General features: G+C 43.7%; 1 protein-coding gene across 5 annotated transcripts in view; it reads right to left on the reverse strand.

The window, feature by feature from the left end:
• The window catches only part of LOC115043227 (semaphorin-3F-like), a 52,276-nt gene that overhangs the window by 4,305 nt on the left and 27,668 nt on the right, over positions 1-20,303 (reverse strand). For 3 of the 5 annotated variants that reach the window (XM_029501500.1, XM_029501501.1, XM_029501498.1), the window contains exons 3-13: positions 14,025-14,185; positions 13,842-13,904; positions 13,217-13,336; positions 11,888-11,977; positions 10,106-10,199; positions 7,738-7,857; positions 7,453-7,592; positions 6,244-6,358; positions 1,206-1,275; positions 977-1,121; positions 513-735 (exon numbers count right to left, since the gene is read on the reverse strand). In XM_029501500.1, the coding sequence (XP_029357360.1) occupies positions 513-735; positions 977-1,121; positions 1,206-1,275; positions 6,244-6,358; positions 7,453-7,592; positions 7,738-7,857; positions 10,106-10,199; positions 11,888-11,977; positions 13,217-13,336; positions 13,842-13,904; positions 14,025-14,185 (1,341 nt within the window). The remainder of the gene's footprint in view (positions 1-512; positions 736-976; positions 1,122-1,205; positions 1,276-6,243; positions 6,359-7,452; positions 7,593-7,737; positions 7,858-10,105; positions 10,200-11,887; positions 11,978-13,216; positions 13,337-13,841; positions 13,905-14,024; positions 14,186-20,303) is intronic. The other 2 variants (XM_029501503.1, XM_029501502.1) reach the window with 1 other exon arrangement.

Below are 20,303 nucleotides of genomic sequence, written 5' to 3' on the forward strand. Positions count from 1 at the left end.
ACAGATGAACATAGTGAGCTCAGAGGCATATTATGCAACTTGTGAGGGCTGCGAACTGTGCTGTGGCTGCTACTGTCATCCTGAGGTCCTATCAAAGGTTCACGGCATGTAAAAAACAAATGTTCCTTTTCTGTCCCTCCTGCTGTTGATACACCCCTGGCCTCCATGTACAAAACTCCGGTAGTTTACTTCGTGTGGACACTGCAAGGTATGAACCCTTTGATTTTCCACTTGACATTTCCACTTGAGCACAAAGGCAGGAATGCCTTTGAATGATCGCAAAGGAGAAAGGCCTTCCACTTAGATATGATTTATTTCCGTGGGGCGATTTTTTGTGTCTCTAGTATTCAGTTTCCAGCTGACAATGCCATTCACCATGGGAAAGCCTCATATGGCTCACTTCATGCAGATTGTAGTCACTTAAATATAGCTCAAAAGCAGCTATAATATTTGTATAGGCAGACAAAAAGAGACCAGACTGCTATGAAATGTAACGTTTAGAAAAAACTTACCAGTTCCTAAGAACAGCACTTCATAGTTGCCATCTGCTGCTGTCACTTGGTCCACCGTGATGGTTGTGAACTCATAGTCCACGTTGGTCCGCACCACCAGGGGGCGCTTGTGTACAGGGTACACAGCATTGTACATGGCCGGGTGATTCCTCATAAAGTTAATCACCTCATCTGGGTAGTCCTTGGTGGACTTCATGTTGGGGGTGAATGTACCTCCAGGGCACTGAGGGGGGAACAGCATTTTAAATCCATTATATAAATGGCCATAATCATATGGGGGGAAAAAATCGTTTTTTGAGGGCTTGTCTTGCAACAATATTGTTAGTTTGGTAATGCTGGTTTCTATATCTTGTTCATATGGTTTCTATTTGAAGCCCAAATAGGAGAAAAATACAGTTATGCCAAAAATTACTGTTATTACTGTGGGAATTGAATGCATAGGGTCAGTGTGAGGTGAGGCTCACTGTGCCAGGGCGAGGGTAAGGGATCTTCCCAGTGTAGGCCACCCACTGGTAATTGGGACCCTCTTTGTGGGCAAAGGGTCCATTGAAGACCATGCGGATGTCGGCCATGGAGTAGACACAAACTGCTGAGCCTTTGAAGACAGAACTATGAGGTGGAAGAAAAGAAATGTCAGGGAAAATGCCTATTATTAGTGTCGTATTTATACTGTATCTGCTATAGTGCACTAACCCAGAGACGGAGAAGACTCCATATATCACGGGATTTTTTGTGTCCTGTGTTGGTTGGATATAGACATCCCCTGTAAGAGAAAAGAAAAAAACCACATCAGTTTGATGTGCAAGAAAAGGCAACATTGCGCTCAACAGCAGAACTGCTCTTCTGCACTAATATTTACACAGCTTTCAGTCAATCCAGCCGTTCTTAACCAAAAAGACCTTTAGGCCATATATCCCTGGAAGGAATGGTGCCCTAACAAAGAGGCTCAACCTTCATCTTTGTTCAAATCACATGGTATCCACTACTGGATATGGATAATGAGCAGTTCCTGAAATCCATAATTGCACCTGAAGAAAAAAAGGTCAGTGTTCATGTGAGAATGCTTATTAAATGTCTGTAGGAGCGTGGGTAACTATTGTGTCAGAATGCTAACCCGCTCATAATGACACCGCTAATTTGCTACTGCTTAAATGGTAAAAGGAATATGATGACTGTCTTGTTTCAGCATAAAAAAACAACAACAACAAGAAAAAGTAAAATCTGAGAAAGAGATGCAAAGAAAGCCAGGTTGAGGATAGTAACAACAAAACCTGCTGTGCTAACAGTGCTGTTGTGAGGATGTTTAACTGTTGCTGCTGTTTACAATAAAAAAAAAGTAAAAAAAAAAAAAAAAAGGAAAAAAAAAAACAAAAAAAAGGAAAATATGGACAAAAAAAAGTAAAAGTTCAACTTTATTACAATTCTTACTGAGTGAGTGCCAAATGTCATTGAGTGGATACATCACTAAAAGCCACTTCACTGACTGACAGGCCAGTATTGCCTTGCTATCTCGAGGGTCTTACTTCTAGTGTGGCTTAAAAGCTAATAATAACAGGAAATGAAACATTAGCCAGCATTCTAACAGAAATAATATGAGGTAAAAACTTCCTTCTTCCAGACAGCCCTCCTGCCATCCCTATATCCTGCTCACGGAAACAGTAGGTGTAAACCCGCAGCAATCGACCCTGCTGAACACCGGACCCTGAATCATTGCCTCAGGAAGGATGTGTAGGTTGAATTGAAACCACGAGAGGCTCTTTCACCTAACCACCCTAAATGAAGCAATTTGATTCCAACATATGACACAGGGCCATGGTATAGAGCAACAAATTCAAGCAATCTGGTCCGCTACAGTCTAGACCGACGAGTGGGATTGTTGAACCTCCAGGGACAGACAGTATGAGCATTTGCTGGATTCTCTCCTTCCTGCATCCACAGTTTATGTCTTCCACTTTGAGGGAAAGGAAATATTGCTTCTCTCCCAAGGGAAAACTGCTTCATCAACTCTTTTCGCCAAATCTGGAAGTCTATAAATCAGGTCCTCTGTCCTACAAAGCTCTGACATTGGACACTGACTGATTTGTATCACCCTTTTGTTGATACTTCGGGAAACATGCAAAGCCACAAATAAGAGCAGCTAAACACGTGATTGGTGATAAGTCCTTCTCCCCTTCGGTACATGACCTAAATACTAGTCCCAGTAGGCACATTCATTGTCTACAATAGGACAACAGTCTTCAGAGGATAATGGTGGTTGAATCTAGTTGTGTGGGTAGATGGTTGAGGAGTAAAGAGGCATGAGTATTAGCTTTGAATTTGAACTGCTGGCTTTTGTCTTATTGAGAACAAATCAGCCCACCTTTGCTCTTAGGACTGTCTCTAACCACAAGCTCGCTCCTAGGGACAGGAGAAACCCTACAGCCCAGTAGCTGCGTTGTGCTCCTCCAACTTAGCCGCCAGAATCCCCAAAGTCACACAAACAACATTGTGACATCTTGCACGGCTGTCACAGCTGGAGCAAGGGAATGGTCAGGGGATAGCATGGACCCCGCACAACGGTCTGTCACGGGTGTCACACAACAGATGATCCTTGACATGACACACAGCTGTTGCACTGCAGAAATGAGCGATTTGCATGCAAGAACACGCGAGCGCACCCATATGCAGACAGGACACCGCTGAGGCAAACAGAGAGCTAATATGTGCGGTTGCTAAAAACAGCTCATGGCTTCAAGAAATCAGGAGGGTGGGGGGGGCTAGGTGATTTGCAATAAAAGCTATGCTGACAGGGCAGTTACAATCTCCCCTCTGGGCCGATCTTGCATGTGAATAACAGCAGGGAAACGATCCAGATTCCATAACCTCTCCAACACATTTAAGGCAATGGAATCCCACATCCCTTTTCCCTAAATGAAATTTAGATTTCTGTGTGATCAGCCTTTGGGTTTTGTCTCGTTCTCTTCATGTAGCTCCCATTCTCCTTGACTTGACGCTTTCCTCTCTTGCTCTCTGCTTTTATGTCCTTGTTCTGTAGCAGGCCTCATCTAAAGTACTGTTGTGCCTTTGGTTGTTGTGATTACTATTGACTAAACATTTTTTACACCGCTTTCAATCAAAATGGGCCATTTAGGTACAACTGAGTCATACCAAGCCAATAACTTGTACATATTCCAACTGTAAAAACTCCCTCAGTCTCTGGGGTGCTTTCCCACAATGCCTGTCTACATTAGACTACCAAGCCAGGAACACAGCGGGTCTGGACATTTCAATGTAAATATATATATGTATGTGTAAATATAAAAAAGGACAATCTACTAGAAGGTATAAGTGCTAATATTTGTTGTTAAGTCCAGTAGCCTTCTGTCCTGGTTTCCGGGACAACTTTGTTTTTAAGTTTTGTGTTTTGTACGGACACCAACTGACGAAGTTTTAGAGATTTCGTTACCTTTTTGACAGAACCAGACTTGCTTGTTTTCAGAGATTCCAGTCTTGTTGCTGAAAGCGTACTGAATGCTGACTGGAGCACCATGTTCAGCTATGACAGTGTTATCAATCTTCTCATCTAGCTTGGCTGGCAAGAAAAAAGTGAATAAGTGTGCTTCCCAAAATGTCAAACTAATCATTTAATGACCTATTTTTATGTGTAGTAGCTTCAGCTCCAAAACACGACAACTCTCTAACCCTCTTAAAGCGGCACTCCATACTGTGTCAACACTGACCTGACCAGTAAAGACAGGACTCTCATTTGTAGAGGCAAAGTCAGCCCATTCCCACTCAGAACTGCTTTGACGCCATTTAGGTGGAGTGGCAACACACACGAAAAGGCCACAGAGGTTTGGAGCATGTGTCACTTTTATAGTTGCTGAACAAAACAACACAGCTTTTAGGCAGCAGGGCAGGTTGAGTTAAAAACAAGGAGCGTGTCAGTGAGATAAAGAGACAGAGAAAAAAAAACAAAACAAAACAAAAAAACACACAACCAGCTACCATCAGACTCAACAGACATGGCACTTTTCATTCTTGAGATTAGTTCAAGAGTAACAGTAGCCTCACGCATCAGTCCCTTATCACTCTGTGACTATTTTAAACCAGTGAGACAGAAAGAGTTTCCTCCTGAGAGGCTCACAGTCTCACACATTCACAGACATTCCTGCTTGGTGATCTGATCTCCCTGCCATCAGGCCACCCCTCCCTCCCTCAACACACAGAGACACAAAAGAGACACTTTTGTTTAAGACATCTTGAAAGAAAATGACAACTACAGCAGTGGGAATGTGTGTGTCATTCGCATTACAGTGAGCTGTAACACTAGGCGGAATGATGGGAGCGGGCTGCCATATGGGTAAAGAAGAAGAGTGCTGGTGTGTGTGTGTGTGTGTGTTTGCATTACACCTTGGGCAGGTGATGTAGTTGAAACATCAGACACCGCAGTGGGCCCTACTTAATATTTTGGAATTGATCATACATGACAGGAACCTGAAAACAAATATGTCTGAGATAAATCCAGTCTTGTCATTTCTTTGTAATTTAAAACTGCCTGTCAAAATGATTAGCTGCACCGTTAAAAAGATTGTGTTACAAAAGCTATTGACTGAGCATGTGTTACTAATACTGAAACAAAAAATAATCCTTTTGGATAAAATGGCATTTCCAGGTTAGAAAAAGTTTGTTGTCTCCATGTCACTGATTGACAAAAACTTTTACATTTTCTTTTAAACACATTTGTAAATACCTGGGTATAAAATAACACACGCTGCAGGTTTTGAAAAATTATTAATTTTGTGTGATTAGTGGATGAATCTTAAAATATGCTGACAACTAGATTGATAATCAATAACATGTTTGCACATATTAGTATTCTGCAAAAATATGAAATGATTCTAGAGTTCTGGCTTTTCCAGCTTGAGCATTTAAGATTTAAGATTTCGATCCTCAGTGATTGAAAATTAAAACTGTCTGGGTTTTTAAAATCATTATTTGATGAAGTTATAAAGCGTATTACTTATTTGGGGTACATGCAGGAATCCTGCATGTACCCCAAATAAGACCCTTTAAGACTTTTTAAAAACCTTCTCAAAATATTTTAAGAACTTATCACCACTTCAAGCTGTACTTAGCATCACGTCTTTAATTTACCTAACAGTCGTAACTTGCAATAAAATCTTTAGAGCAGAACCATACAACAGAACTCAGATAAAATGGGAAGGAAAAAAAGCTTGAAAGAAAAAATTCAACCAAAGGCAAAATTTGCCAAAATGTATCTTAGTTCAAAGCAAAGGACGCGACTATTCACAAGGACAACATAGTGAAACAACTTGCTGAATAATATAAATACTAGTATAATAATAATAATAGTCATGACATGTGCATCAGTTCAGTTGCTTTGCAATCTTAATTTCCCCCTCACGGAGTCCTGTTGGAGGACGTCCCATCACCTGACCTCTGCGTTACGGTAATGTCAAAGTCTCTGGTGTAGGCACAGTACTGGATTGCAGATTTTGCTGTGCTGAGATGATGCACATGTCACCTGTAGGAGCAGGGCCCTGAGCTATAAGTATATATTAAGGAGATGAGAAAGAAGAAGGAAGCACCGCATAACTAGAAAGGACAAAGTGGACACAGGCAGCATTTTGATTGACAAGGAACTTCCACGTCTGCACAAAATGACCTTCCTACCACCCGTTCAGCTAAACAGCCAGACGAGCCACGTCAAACAGAGTTTTGTACTCACGCAGTTCATCGAAGTGTGTCTCCATGCCGTCAGCGCCGGGCACTGAACAGATGAGTCTGGCCTTCAGGAAGGTGCTCCACTTGTTGACCAGACAGCAGTGACCTCCATCATCATTCTGCATTTGACAGGGTGGAATAGACAGAACAATTTCTCCATCATTTGCTCATGCTCACATCCTCCTCTGTCCTCCTACTGAAAACAAACCCAGGTGGAGCCACCCACCCATCCACCCCCATGCAGACACACACACACTATACATGTTCATTTGCAAAACTGGTAAATTGAAAGGAAGAAGGGGGGATGAGATGATAAACACTGTCTCCTCCTATTTAGAAACTTCCATCTGTGCTGGAGTGAGGCCAGAATCCATCCCAATAAGAAAGAGAGGAGACCAGTATGTGCTTCCATAACTAACATCTTCAAAGAATGTCACACTTAATGAGAAATCACATATTTTCTTATATTTCATTTTAAGGGGAGCTTGAAATATTTCGATGCGTTCCAGAGCCCGTACATTACGTGTGTTTTAGTTGCGGTAAATGGCAGTGAGAGTATCCAGATGTGTGGCGAAGTAAGAATGACAGGACTGGGTCTCAGGAGGCCGTGGCTGAGCCCGCTGAGAGAGGGATGAGTGTTTGTGTGCCGGGGTCAGGGCCTGACCGCCTCCACCCCTCTCAAATAAATACAATGGTGAACAGCTGAGGCGAGAAGCACACGTACGCCACATTTTCTCACTCATATAGCCAGTGCAATGTTCACACAAGCAAACACACCGTAGGCTCAGAAGGATGCCCCACAGGCTTTGTGTGACATTTGTTGTTATTTGTTTTCTTGGCTCAGCTCACTTTGTATTTCGGGCTTTTGTGGAGGATGCCTAGTTTAACAGGAATTAAAATGAGGCAGCGAGTTTCTCCTTTCTCTGTACACTGTGTTTTAGTGCTACCAGGGAGTAGAGGTCAGGAGATCACCGGGCCGGAGTTCAGAGGGCAGTCTTACAGACAGAGGGATGCATTGTAGACAGGAAGGTTAAAGACACATGTGGATTCCAGCACATCAGCGTTGGCCAAATACTTGTCCTGCGCCCGTAAACATTCAGACGCAGTGGGTGACTCGCCTCAGGAGACTCCAGCCTGTTTTTCATATCCATGCAGGTTTTCTTTTCATTATGTTTACACCCTAAAACAAACACACTCCGCATTGTGTACACACCAGGCAGATGCGTCCTATGCGGGACTGGGTCACAGGACTCTGGCCCATCTCAGAGGACTTCTCCCGGAAGAAGAAATACAGCTTGTCATCATTTCTCTCTGCACTGTCAGGGATGAGGTGTACGTGGATGAAAGTGGGATCTGTGTGGGGAGAGGAAATCATTAATAAACCCTTTGAGATATACATTCGCAGTTCTGTATGAACTGTATAAAAGCATGAAACCAAACTATGTATAAACTGGATGAAAGCCATATGTATCGTTCACAGGCAAAAAAGGACATTTACCATTCAGCCATCTGGAGTTGTACTGATCTGTTCGCATGGCAGTCTTTGTCCCCAAAGTCCGGAAAATGGCCGAGTCTGTTCCCATGAAGTCAACATAGACCCCAGCATACAGTTCACCATCTGAGAAGGAGAGAAAACTGCTTATTTCAGTGAAATTCCCTCAGCCTGACATTATTCCAGTGCCACCCTTGGCACAAAATACAAACTTTTCTTTTAAAAAGGATATTACAAGCCAAATAGCTCAGTCCAGAACTAATCATTTTCCTTATGTGGTCAGCTTCTAACATGTCCCTTACCTTTGGACGTAACATTAACAGTTAGCTCGTCGTACAGATATGCCAGAAATGTAGTTTTATATTAGAAGAGATTAACACACAGTGTAATCCTTTACAATTAATTTCCTTAAGTCCAGTAGCACAATCTTCTTTAATTTAAGTTTTGGACTTCTTTTTCAATCAATATATTTCAGTTGAGCTGACAAAAAAACTGAAAAAGAATATTATATTTATATTTGCAGACAAAATTTGTCTACTTCACAAATATAGAGAATTAACCTTTCAACAATAATTGAACATTTCCCAGGAAAAGACAGTCTATATTAGTCTTTCCTGTTATTGAAGGCAGTTGTTAAAGGGACATCCTGAGGAAACTGACATCCTCTCTTTTACCTTATTTAGCCACTGGATGATTTTTCAGCTCCTTTTCTGGGTGCCTTCTTAAAAACTAAAACATTAGCTCAATTTTTCTTCTTACTAGTCTTAACTTAGGCTTTTGGCTTTCTTTGAAAGATCCTTGAGAGTTTACATGAAAAAATGTATCACAGAAACACCGAGTCTATAAACAAGCAAAATATGAGTACATCCATGTGTGCAGACTGACAAATGTACACAGCAGCCTTGTTAAGCCACAGGAAGTCAAGGTGTTGGTCTTCCAGCTGCTGTCAGGGCCCCACTGGAGAGCAGGTGTGACTGTCACCGCTCTTGGGATGGAGTACAGAGACAGCACGAGACAGAGCGGAGGAAACAAGGAACACTGTCCTACCACCATTATACTCAATGTCATGGTGCTCACGCTGCTGTATGGAGATTGATGACATATCATTAAAATCTCCATGGATGGAGGGATGTCTAATGTGGTGGAGAGCCGAGCCCACTTAGTGGCCAGTGGTGAATCTGTTGCTGTGGTACGGGGTTCTTAATCCTTATCAACACTAACAACAGTCTCCCTTGTACAATGCTAACTGGTGGAAGAGGGAGGTAAATCCATCTTGGATGACAGCAACGGTTCCATACTGGTCAGCTGGCACTGTGCTAATGTGGGAAAGCGCTGCCAGTGATTTACACCCACTGTCTCACCCCACAGAGATCGGCTTTCACTGGTGGCAACTGTGGGCTGTGGACCTGACTGAGTGACCTTGGACAAAGGGACAGAGGACGCTGGCTTCATGAGCACAGCAGCAGATGAAAAGTTGCACTGTCCAAACTAAGCCTTGTTGTGTCATATTTTACTGAGGGCATAATTAGTAGATAACGAAATCTAGATTGATCACCGCATTTGAAATGAAATATTTCAGATGAGTGATTTTCCACGATAACTATCCACACAATGTGATAGAGGCAAATACAAATGTTTTGGAAACTACAGTAAAACCCTATATTGTTTAATAATAATAATAATGGACTAATGTCTTAGTAAGATATTGAGCTATTATAGAATTTAGAGAAGATACTTAGATTCTCCTCCATGTCTACAGTGGCATGGCATTCATTCAGACGATGATGATGAAGAGCGCTGCGTGTTAAACTGGGTTGTAATATGGGATGATAACTGCCCTTAATTGAAGACTCTCCATTCATTCATTTTTTTCTTGATGAATTATGATGGTATGTAAGTTTGTTTTTGTTTGCCCATTAAAATGTGAACAGAATTAATGGGAAAGAAGGCTGTATGAACCATGGCAGATATGGGAATGGAGGAAATCTGATATATAAATGGTGACATAATCACTAAAAAGCTTTTTCCAAATATTTGGGTTGGGAGCCATTAATTCCCCAGCAGAGGATTCATGTATTAATAGGCACATGTTATTCTGATACACCCTAACAAGGAAGAATTCCTTAGGATTTAATGATTAGGCTGATTAGACTAAGCAGCTCACTGTGGGAAATGGGTGCAGAATGAAAAAGGACACTTAGCTTAACGTTTCTTGACAAAAAATAGAATTTGGGAGCAGAGACAGGGTCATATAAAAAAAGGGAAGATAAAAGCTGAAGAATACATATGAGGTCAGATTGCTGTTGACTGTGAAGACCTAAAACGAGCTGAACTGGACAGTGTCCTCTACTGACCATATCCAGACAATACTCACTGATCAAAGCTGACACGCTGTTGAGCTTCGGGTCGTAGGAGCACTTTCCCTTCCCAGATTCCACTTTGCCGGGCTCCAGATGGAAGATTTCTTCCTGAAATGGAAAAATCACATGGAGATAGCAATAAATTCAGCCCTCTTCATCTTGTCATTGTGATTCCCTTGTGTACATTAAATGAGCTCCCTCTAGCTCCTGTGGGACCTTTCTGGCCTGATGGGGGATGAAGTATTGGAATAATGAGCATGCCTTCATACAGAAAAATACATGCGGGAAAAGCGAGAAATTCCTAATCCATCTCAGTGCCACTCTACTGTGGAAAACAACGCGCCGTGGGTCGCTTCTCCCAGCATAACAAGCTGCATGCCAAATATCTCTCAGTTTCTTGGTGCCTATGGCTGACACCTGTAATCTAGCACAGTAAAAACAAGCCCGGGATGGAGGCTGGATGACTGATGCTCACAGCTCGTGGCATCCCTGCACGCAAGTACTGATAGGTGATAGGCAGGAATTTGTGTATGAGAGAAGGGGAGGATGAATCAGTGGCATGCGATGACATGTCCTATAGCTCCACCTCACAGGCCACAGCATGTCTGATCGCCATTTTTCACTCCCAACAGGGACAGAGATGGAGACATTGCTGTCACTGCCGATCACTGCTAAATCGGGAAGGAGAGCATATGGAATAGTGCCAAACTCATTTCACTGGATCCATACACACAGGCCTGCTCAATTCCCTACTTTGACTTGATTAAAATCAGTACATGTGCAAATATGAAGGTGCTGGCAGCTCACTCCCAGCTGCGCCAGATGTTGACATGTAAAAAGAAGGTCACAAACATTTACAGGTACCAGAGGGAAGTTGTGCCCTACACGTGTTTTTACAACACTGCTAATAAAATATGACCGTTCAGGAAAGTTACAAAAAAAAAAAAAAAAAAGTCTGACGAGAAACGAGGTTCCAACGTTGAAGTGTCCCACTTCACTTAAAGCTCTTGCACCTTTTAAAAGTCCCCTCTTTCAAAATGACTGGAGCGTTCAAACAGCGGAGACATGTTCAAGTATGCGGCTCTTTTATTTCCTTCGCTGCACAGCTAGTTGGCTACAGATGGCTAGTGTTTGCTCTGGGCTAACAGAGCCTGCTGTGGGAGTGGGTCAGATGCTGGCTAGTCCTGTCGCCTCTGTGGGAGAGACTGCACCACATTCCTACAGAAGGTGGAGGGCTCAGCGGGGTGAGGGACTGATGGGTGGGACAACCTGCATTGTCTCAGTTAAGCAGGATGACTGATTCAGCAATCATCATTCATGTTCATTCAGATATATGCTAAACAAAAATGAATATGCCATGCATCAAACAGGAGCAGAAGCCTGTTTAATTAAATGTGTGCCTTGCAAAAGACAACAGAACTGAGAAGCCATTTTAACTTGATAATCCCGCTCTCATGCAAAATATGGCATTTAGCACAAAAGACAAAGCACAAAAGGACAATGATAGATATAAAAAGGTTTCTCAGACAATGAGGCTCACACAAAGGAAATGTGAGTGAAATGTGAGAAAATGATATGCATTTCCACACTGACACAAAACTGTACAGATTGTGCATGGATACGAAAGAATGCATGCGAAATGTTACGGAGATAAACAAATGATGGTCAAGTTAAGGATGGCGTTGACAAGATGTGCTCAGACACACAGACGAAAAAAAAAAAAAGGAGCATGCTGCTGGTGACCACGAGCCCAGGCAGTATGCAGGGCTGCGGTGCAGACAGGGCCCACATCGCACCTTTAGTCCAAGTGTCTCGTGCACCGCGCTGGGTTCGGCCGCGCGGCTAGCCCTTCCTCTGGCCTGGGCCATCTGTAGATACATGGACGTCTAAAACAGGAGACAGCAACACAGTCTGGATGTTACGCCACTGATGACGAAGGAGCAAGGACCTTCCTAACCTCCTTGCAGATTCCACGAGTTTGTCCTGATTTCCAAATACGGTGAGAAATTCCCCAAACCAACACTATTGAAACTAATATAATTCAAGTGCATGAGGGACACGTATGTGTGTGCAAGATTGTGCAGGAAATGTGTGCAGCTTTATTTGACCAGATGGTGGAAAAGGCAACAATAATAGTTCTGTATCCTGTGGTTGAGTCACTCAAGGCTCTCACATTATGCTACATACATTCCCTTCAAAGCTGCTGCCAAAGCAAAACATTTAACTACTACAGTCGACAAAAGCTACACCGCTCATACTTGAAGCAATTGAGAATGTACCCTGTGGATGTATCCAGTGGTTTTATCAAATGTTGAATTAACTATGACAAAATCTATATGTGAGGATATGTGTTTGCAGCTTATCCTTTCATGTTTTGCAGTCCTGGTTAACCCCCCCCAGACCAACTGAGAAAGGTGCTCAGACATGTCCGTCCACTGTGTCGGGGAAAATAACAGAGCTCTCATTAATGCACTTGAACTGGAACATTCCACTGGCACCCCATAATGGGAGCTCCCACTTCCAATTATCCAGCGTCTCACATGGTAGAGGCTGGCGGGTGGCCTGGGTGGATGTGTGAAGGGGTGGATGGATAGGTGAGTCAATGGATGGAAGCCCTTCGTTAGTATGGAGTCATTTAGGATCCGTACGCAACAAGGGAGTTGGCTGCATGTTCTGTTTTTTTGTGATCTCAAGGGAAAGTCCAGTGGGAAATTTACTTTTTATTTATCCTTTTTAAAAAATGTCCCCTGGTCATCATTAGCGAACAAGTGTGATATTTAAAGAAGAGTGAGGTGTTAAAGGGGAGTGCAGCGAGGTAGTGATGTCTGGCTCGGTTTAGGAAATTCAAGAGGTCCCATTAGAGGCTGAGACTAAACAGAGTAGCTTTAACAGCTCATTGGGGACGACAGCTGTGTGCTGGTGAAGCTGGGCTGGCTTTGCCAGATGCAGAGACAAGGTACCATGAGCAGGCTTAATGATGGAGGAAAATCGTTGCAAAGAGAACCAAATATAAGGTGGATTTAGAGTAAGAGTTTAGAGTTTTAAGAAAAGGGAAGTTGGTCCACATGGTGCAGGTGGAGAAGGCCGCTGAAATTTCCTGGCTGCTGCGGGACTTTAATCCTAACCTGAGGTTTGCGTCCACGGTTGACAAAGGTACAGACTGGATTGTAAGCTCCTGTCCCACAGACGTACAGCTGAGTCCGGTTCCACGGCTCAATCAGACGGATGAAATTTGCACACTCCTCCTGGAAACACAAAGATGGACGTAAATTAAACTGCAATAAACGTCTAATGGGCACATTCATAAGCTTATTTTACTGGTACACCTCCTGCAGATTTACCTAATGCTAAGCCTGACTGACTCTAACTTGAAAATACACCAGTAATTCTGTGCTTTTAAAATATACAATATACAATATGTCAAACTATTAACCAGTGGTATTGTGCTCCCCACCCTGGCCTGGCAGGAGTGAGGACGGTGAGATTGACTGGGCTTGTCCCTTTCTGTCTATTTGGCCAGACAGAAGGGAACCGGTTTTTTTACAGGGCCAAGTCTGAACCCCATGGGTAGCACCATTTACATAGGGTCTTTGCATTGAAACAACAGTGGGGGCACCTACAGTACTTGCTTTGAAGGCAGTGCATTTGAAAAACTGTAAATGCAATTTTTTCACGCTATCAAATTGATGGATATCATCTCAGCTGAACAAAGCTGCCGAGTCTGCGGCTATTGTCAACACACATACTTACATTGGCATCCTTCCCACTCACAAGGCACTCCATCCGCCTTCGTTCAGACACTGGCCAGTGGATCTGCGAGCAGGAAACAGACGACATCTCATAGTTACAATCCAACCCGTTATGCATCATTGGCATTTATGAGAGCTTGAGGTAAGGTGGATGGTGGGGGCAAGGAGTGGGAATGGGTCTCACGATGTGGGGGTCCTTGTTGATGTCATGGAGATCCAGGGACAGGATGTGGTCCTTGCTGCCAACATACATGCGGTCGTGGTCTTCATCCATACGCAGGATCCGGTAGTCGGACGTGTTGAGGAGGTAGGCGAAGTGATGAGCGGTACTGGTAGATCTCAGCTCTGTTTGGGCACAGAAATATGCCCATTACTAACAGCTGTGGCACTCGTGCACATATTCACCCATATGTGCATGGACAACTGACACATTCCTATTGCCACTCCTGCACACCCATGCGGAGTTATCTGATGGTTTTCTACCCACACTGTTGTAACTTAACACCACACATTAGAGACAAGTGCCAATGAGTGCCTGTCAGGCTGTGTTGATGACTTAATACCACCTGAGTAGATCAGAAGATCTAGAAAGGGCCCTCATCATTGGGCTGTCTGAGACTTTGACGCAGGGCGCAGGAAATGCAAACAGACATTTGACAGTTAGATATCTTGCCTTGTGAGATAAGTTAAAGTGGTTTTACGCAGGTTCAGTAAGATGGTGCATCCCTGTTAGAATACCCCTCAGACTTCGGAAACACAATGCAATGGACACATCCCCTCATACCAAAAGTAACCCAATCTTCCTCCAGCTCTGTGCTGGAGTGTTTGTTTGATATGTTCTTCTTGGTTCAGTGACCATGTTCCGGCAGGGCAGAGAGGCCATTGCTAAGACAGCACAGGCCCCATGCCACGCCATAGACAAATACACTCCCCCACTATCTATACAGGAGAGGCATTAGAGGGCGGCATTCACATGTTGTTGGACAAACACTGAGGATTTCAGTCAAACACCAGGCAAGACCCATTTCAGTGTTTAACTTTATTCTACGCCCAACAGACCACAGTAAGCTGAAACGGGGAACCACACTTTGAGCTCAACCCAACTTCCTAAGGGGGTGATTCAGCAGCCAGAATGTGGTGGAGAGAAACCAGAGGATAGACTGTCAAAAACAATTTACTTTGTTTTAACTCTTCACATATTAAGTATCAGGACAGGGGTGTGCCAGTGTATAATTAGAGGAAGGAAGTCCTCAGTGTGAGGGTTGCTGGACTTTAAAATCCACACAGAGAGTCATTTTAAGTCTAAATGTTTAAGACAGTTGAAAAATACCCATATATCTTTAGCAAGCTCTGCATGTGCAGTCATTTCCAGTGTGTTTGAAATCTGAAGAGAAACATTCCTCCAAGGTTGTCAGGTGCTTGTGAGGAAAAGGTCTGGACACCAAAGCATGCAAAGGCATCAACATGTCCACCATTGGGCCTTAAAATAGAGACCTTTTTAAACAGTCTCCCTATGGAATCTGATATTACCAGTCTTTCCAGCCAAATCTAAATTTAACAAGGGGGTTACATCAATAACCAATGATTAATAGCATTAGATTTTCTATATTTGTACAGTTTGATTTAATAACCGTACCCACCAAAGGAATGTTTACAAGTCAGCAGAGTGACTGACAGCTGTCAGAGTCCTGTGCTGAGGACCAGCAACATGTGGTCAGACGCTGTGATTATTTTTGTTGGGGACTTAAGTTGAATGATGAGTCCCAGTACACTCTAGCTGTGTGTATGTGTGGGGATAGAGTGAAACCCATGGGACCGGACAACAACTAATTGTACACATGAACACGCACATGCACACATTCCTACGGCCGGTTGAGGCTCTTCCCGAAGCAGGTTGTCAGCAACATCTCAGTGTGTGTTTGTTGTCGGAGAGAAGCTGGATGGGACTGTCTGTCATCCGAAGAGGGAATGTGAACAGTGCATAGCAACAACACAAACCACACAGGGCTGCACATTAAGTAACAAACACTTGTGATCTAATTTCACAATCATCTGATAACACAAACACACACACAGTCTTGTCTGGCTGCACTCCACAGCATGTCCAAATTCTACATCACTGTAAAAACATGGCTCACTGTGCTGAAGTCTTAATGGCATGTCTTTTCTCGCACCTTATCCCGTGTGTTGAATTGTAATGTAAGATGCAATATCACAGAGTGCTACGCCTGTTAGATGATGGCATTGTTTCAGGAATCACACCTGCAAAATTCCCCTCGCTCTTTAATTATGATTGAATGAATCAGAACTAAAGTATCTTAAACCACTGAAGACTCTTTGGGGCTCTGCAGAGGTTTGGCTGCACAGAATTTACATTTAGAATTGAATGCCACTTGACCTTCTGATACATTAAGCATGAAAGTGCTAAGAAAAAAAGTATTCTATCTGCTAGATATTGTTCCCTATTCTGTCAGCTTTTCTCAGCTCAGATACAAAGTCAACCATCGCCTAAGGCAGGGGCACATGGCGTTGTGCTCGTATGAAATGCTGATGGAGGATGTATAATGGAAGCAGACTGTGCTCGGCTGCTATTCTGCTCCGTCAGGCTGTCTGTGGAAACAAGCCCAGCGGGTCCCCGGACTGAGTCTGGTGCCAGGTAAACTCCCAGCACAATCAGCTTTAGACAGAGAGACTGAGCTGCTGAAGGATGGTGCTGAGGAGAGACTCTTGTGTTGTCTCTGTTGAGGAGATAAAAAGGGTTGTGTTAAAGTGTGCGGCCATCCCCAAACGGTTTTTGATACATTTCAAAAACAAGGGTTAGATAAATTTGAAAAAAATGATGCCTACATGATAAGCTACAAACTTGATGCAGGAGATTACATTTCCCAACAGGAAAGGCTCAGAGAGGCTGAGCTACTGTGCTCCTTGTGAGCCACATTAGGGCATGACAGCATTTTCTGCACACACAGTCTTATCCTGGAGATTTAAAGGCTGGAAGCAGTGTACGAGTGTGTTTATTAGAGCCAGAGTAACTCTTAAAGTAGCCCATTGGTGCACATACAGTTTAAGTTCACTCTGGGGGGCCTGCACACACACAGCGGTGGCTTTGTTACAGAACGGCACCACTTCCCCCCAGTGGAATGGCAATGGCTCTATTAGAGGTGAAAGTAAGCCAGAGAGGGAACCTGATCTTCACACGCAATATCTCTACATTTACTCATTCAGGTACTTTCTTATGCTGGCACGAACACACTTGCAGGGATTTGAGAAGCGGTCAGTGTTGTTCTGTTTCAGCTTCTTTCTCATCTTGCTGAATTGTCATTCAAGTGCTCAGGACTGCACATGAAAAAGTGTGCAAATGTTCAACGTAAGCCTGCTGGTGAGAGGTGATCCACTCCATGCTCCTTCGTCTGCTGATCTCAGACCAACTTCTCTCCGACCATCTCAAGGTACTGTTGGCTGACACAGCCCGCTGCTGGTTCCCACAAGTCAGTCCCAAAGATTTGTGCTGGTGTTTAAGAAGAGTGGGGAATAAGTAAGATGAGTCCTAAACACATTCTAGTTGAATGCGAGCATTACAGCCAACTACTGAAGGGGCAGACCTCGTTCAGCTCCTCTCAAACAAGGCCAAATTATTCAATACAGCTCAATAAAAATGTGACCGCTTCTTTCCAGCATGTTGATGGATGAATGATGATTGCCAACGTTTCTGGATGAATGAGGTCATACAAAGCTAAAATAAAATATCCATCTTGCTTCAGATGTCATGGCTGTGTACCGCCGGACCCACTGTCATCCACTGATGTCGTCTTTTTTTGATTTTATCAAGAATGAATTTCTCTTTAGAAGTCGATCACGGACATCTTCAAGATTGATCACAATTAAAATTATCGCCAGATTTCTGCCTGCATACAGACACGTACCAGTACAGATGCTTCCAGAAAGTACTTAGGTGATTGTCTTCGGATGTAAACCCTTGTAAGCCCTTACTCCTTCTGCACACCATGCCTTAACTGTCTCACACACAACATGCAACCACTAAAATTCGACCAATTGGAGGTTAGGGGGTGAGCGGTTTTATAAGCACAGCTCCAAAATATAACCTGCAAACGCGGTGTTTGCATGAGAAAATACGGACGGTGTGAGCAGGGTCTGTCCAGCAGCCCTGACGCTGATCCAAAATCAAAAAGCTGTGTTTATTTCACTTTATTGTCTGTTATGTCTTGATTTCATTGTGTTCCATTTACTTCATGAGACTGTGTTGTCTTTGCTGCATGCAGCTGCTGTGGTAACTCTAATACTGTCCGGCAGGTTTGTGCAGTAAGTGTCTCATGCTAAAACCTTAGCTGCTGCAGTGCTGCTGCTCACTGGGCCACAGTACAATATCGTGTCTGCTCTGTGAAGTGCTGGATGTGGTCCACTATCATACTGCAGCCCTTTCCACCGACCATTATAAATAAGAATGTATTCTTGTAAGCCTGCCTGAGTAAATGAGGTATAGTAACGAAAAGGGGAGACATGCTTCACTGTCAGACTGTGCGAGCCCTCCTCCTTCTCCTCCTCCTCCTCCTGCTCCTCCTGAGAGAATACTTGGCTGCTGACGGTAATCTCCGGGGCTGCAAGCCTGCATGTTATAGCATATCTCTCCATCTTAAATTAATAGCCAACGGGCCAAGTTTACTTTGGAAATGTGCTCGGACAGGAAAAGTTCACTGGCATGCGGTGTACTCTCCAGATCACATCTCCACAAATAAGAAGGCTCACATGTTAATGCTGTCTTATACAAAGCGATTTCCCACCATACTGTGACACAAGGGAAAGAGGAGACTGGATTTTATGTATCATATTCAGCTGTTAATGCATCCTCCTCTGCCGTGTGCTTCAGTAACATTAGAACTTCCTCTCATTAAGGAGGGATTATTGCATCCATCTGAACAGTACACAGCCCATCCCACTCAGAACGTTCCTGGCGAAATTCGCAAGAAGCATCAAGCAAGTGATTGGATCACAGAAAACTTCAGAGTGTGTTTAAACAAAAAACATTTAAGAGAGAGAGAGAGAGAGCGAGAATTAAGAGGCAGTACAAACACATCCTGGCTCTGGACAGTACAGCGCACCCTCACCTCACGATACTGATATGGGTGTTCCACCCCACAGCATATTTCTCTGCTTTCAGATTGGGTAAATTAAAAGTGCAGGCTCCTGCCAGTGACAGCACTAAGCATGTTGCTGCTTGAAGCCAGAACTGCTCCCTGCAGAGCACCGCTGAAGTTTAAGAGGAGGATGGGGGATGGTGATAAGAAGAAACAAAAGTTTACCATCTCTCGCTTTGAAGCCAAAGTGGAAGGGAGCGAAGCACAGGAGCAGTCACCTGCTCGCTTCACGGATCTGTGGTTTTACCCTGTGGAACATGCGATAATTAGAAACCGCAGCCACTGCTTCAGCCCATCCTCCTGTCCGCAGATCACAGCCAGATCAGGATGAGGCATTAGAGCTATGACCCTTTTGACACCAGACTGAAAAATGTGGCGTTAACAGGGTTTCGATGCAGTCTTTTGCTGCAGCGTAAGACAGTGGCAAGAATACCATATTCGCCCCTGGCATCACAAACAAGCTGCACTACCTGAGCAGTGTCCCGAGGCCATTTCCAACCCGCCAGTTGTGTTCGCACACAACGAAGTAGCAGGAGTAATAATTAGGGTGTTTAAGAGGGGGCGGGAGAGGTGGCATGCTCTCACACATCAAAGCCAGCTCTTGTCAGGAATCCTGGCCAAACAGTTTGAATCCTGTCAATGCAAAGAAGAAAAACTCCCAAGGAAGGCACACTACTTTTCTCCTGCAGCATTGGAGCTCTGCACAGGGCAGCTTTTCTCTGGAAAATTGAAAGGGCTGGCCAGTTGGCAGTTGGGTCAACTTTTAACAAGGAGCAGTAATGAGTTGGGACACCACACGCTTCAGAGCAACAGGTCTCAGAGACTGACTGGACACGACAAGCATCAGTAAATGGAGGTTTCAGACCCGCTTTAGCTGGTGAAATATTCAGAAGAGTCTGCTGCCCCTGTGCCCGTATGATGGTGTATTTATTCTCACAGTTTCCCTGGTTGGTCGTTACAAAGGCAGTGGAGATGAACCTAAGTATCAGGGCGAGCATGAACACATGGACAGCTGCTGCCTGCTCTGCGATCTTTGAGAAATATGTCTTCATCCTGCTCAGACGTTGCTTCAGCAGATTTCTATTTACTTTGCCACTGCAAACATGCCAATCATTGGCAGTAAGAGAACATCCTTGGCTTATATGGGGGTGAATCTCTAGTCCAATTGTTAAGTGAGGAAAATTACTACTTAGTGACAGCAAATAGATATTTTTATATCTTTTGTTTTTTCAGCAATTGGCTCTTCAAGTTGCAGCTTAAATGTTTAAATATTGACTTTCTGCGTGGCATTTAACTGCTGGCTGTAAATG

This window comes from Echeneis naucrates, chromosome 5, assembly GCF_900963305.1.
Source record: "Echeneis naucrates chromosome 5, fEcheNa1.1, whole genome shotgun sequence".
Lineage (NCBI taxonomy): Eukaryota > Metazoa > Chordata > Actinopteri > Carangiformes > Echeneidae > Echeneis > Echeneis naucrates.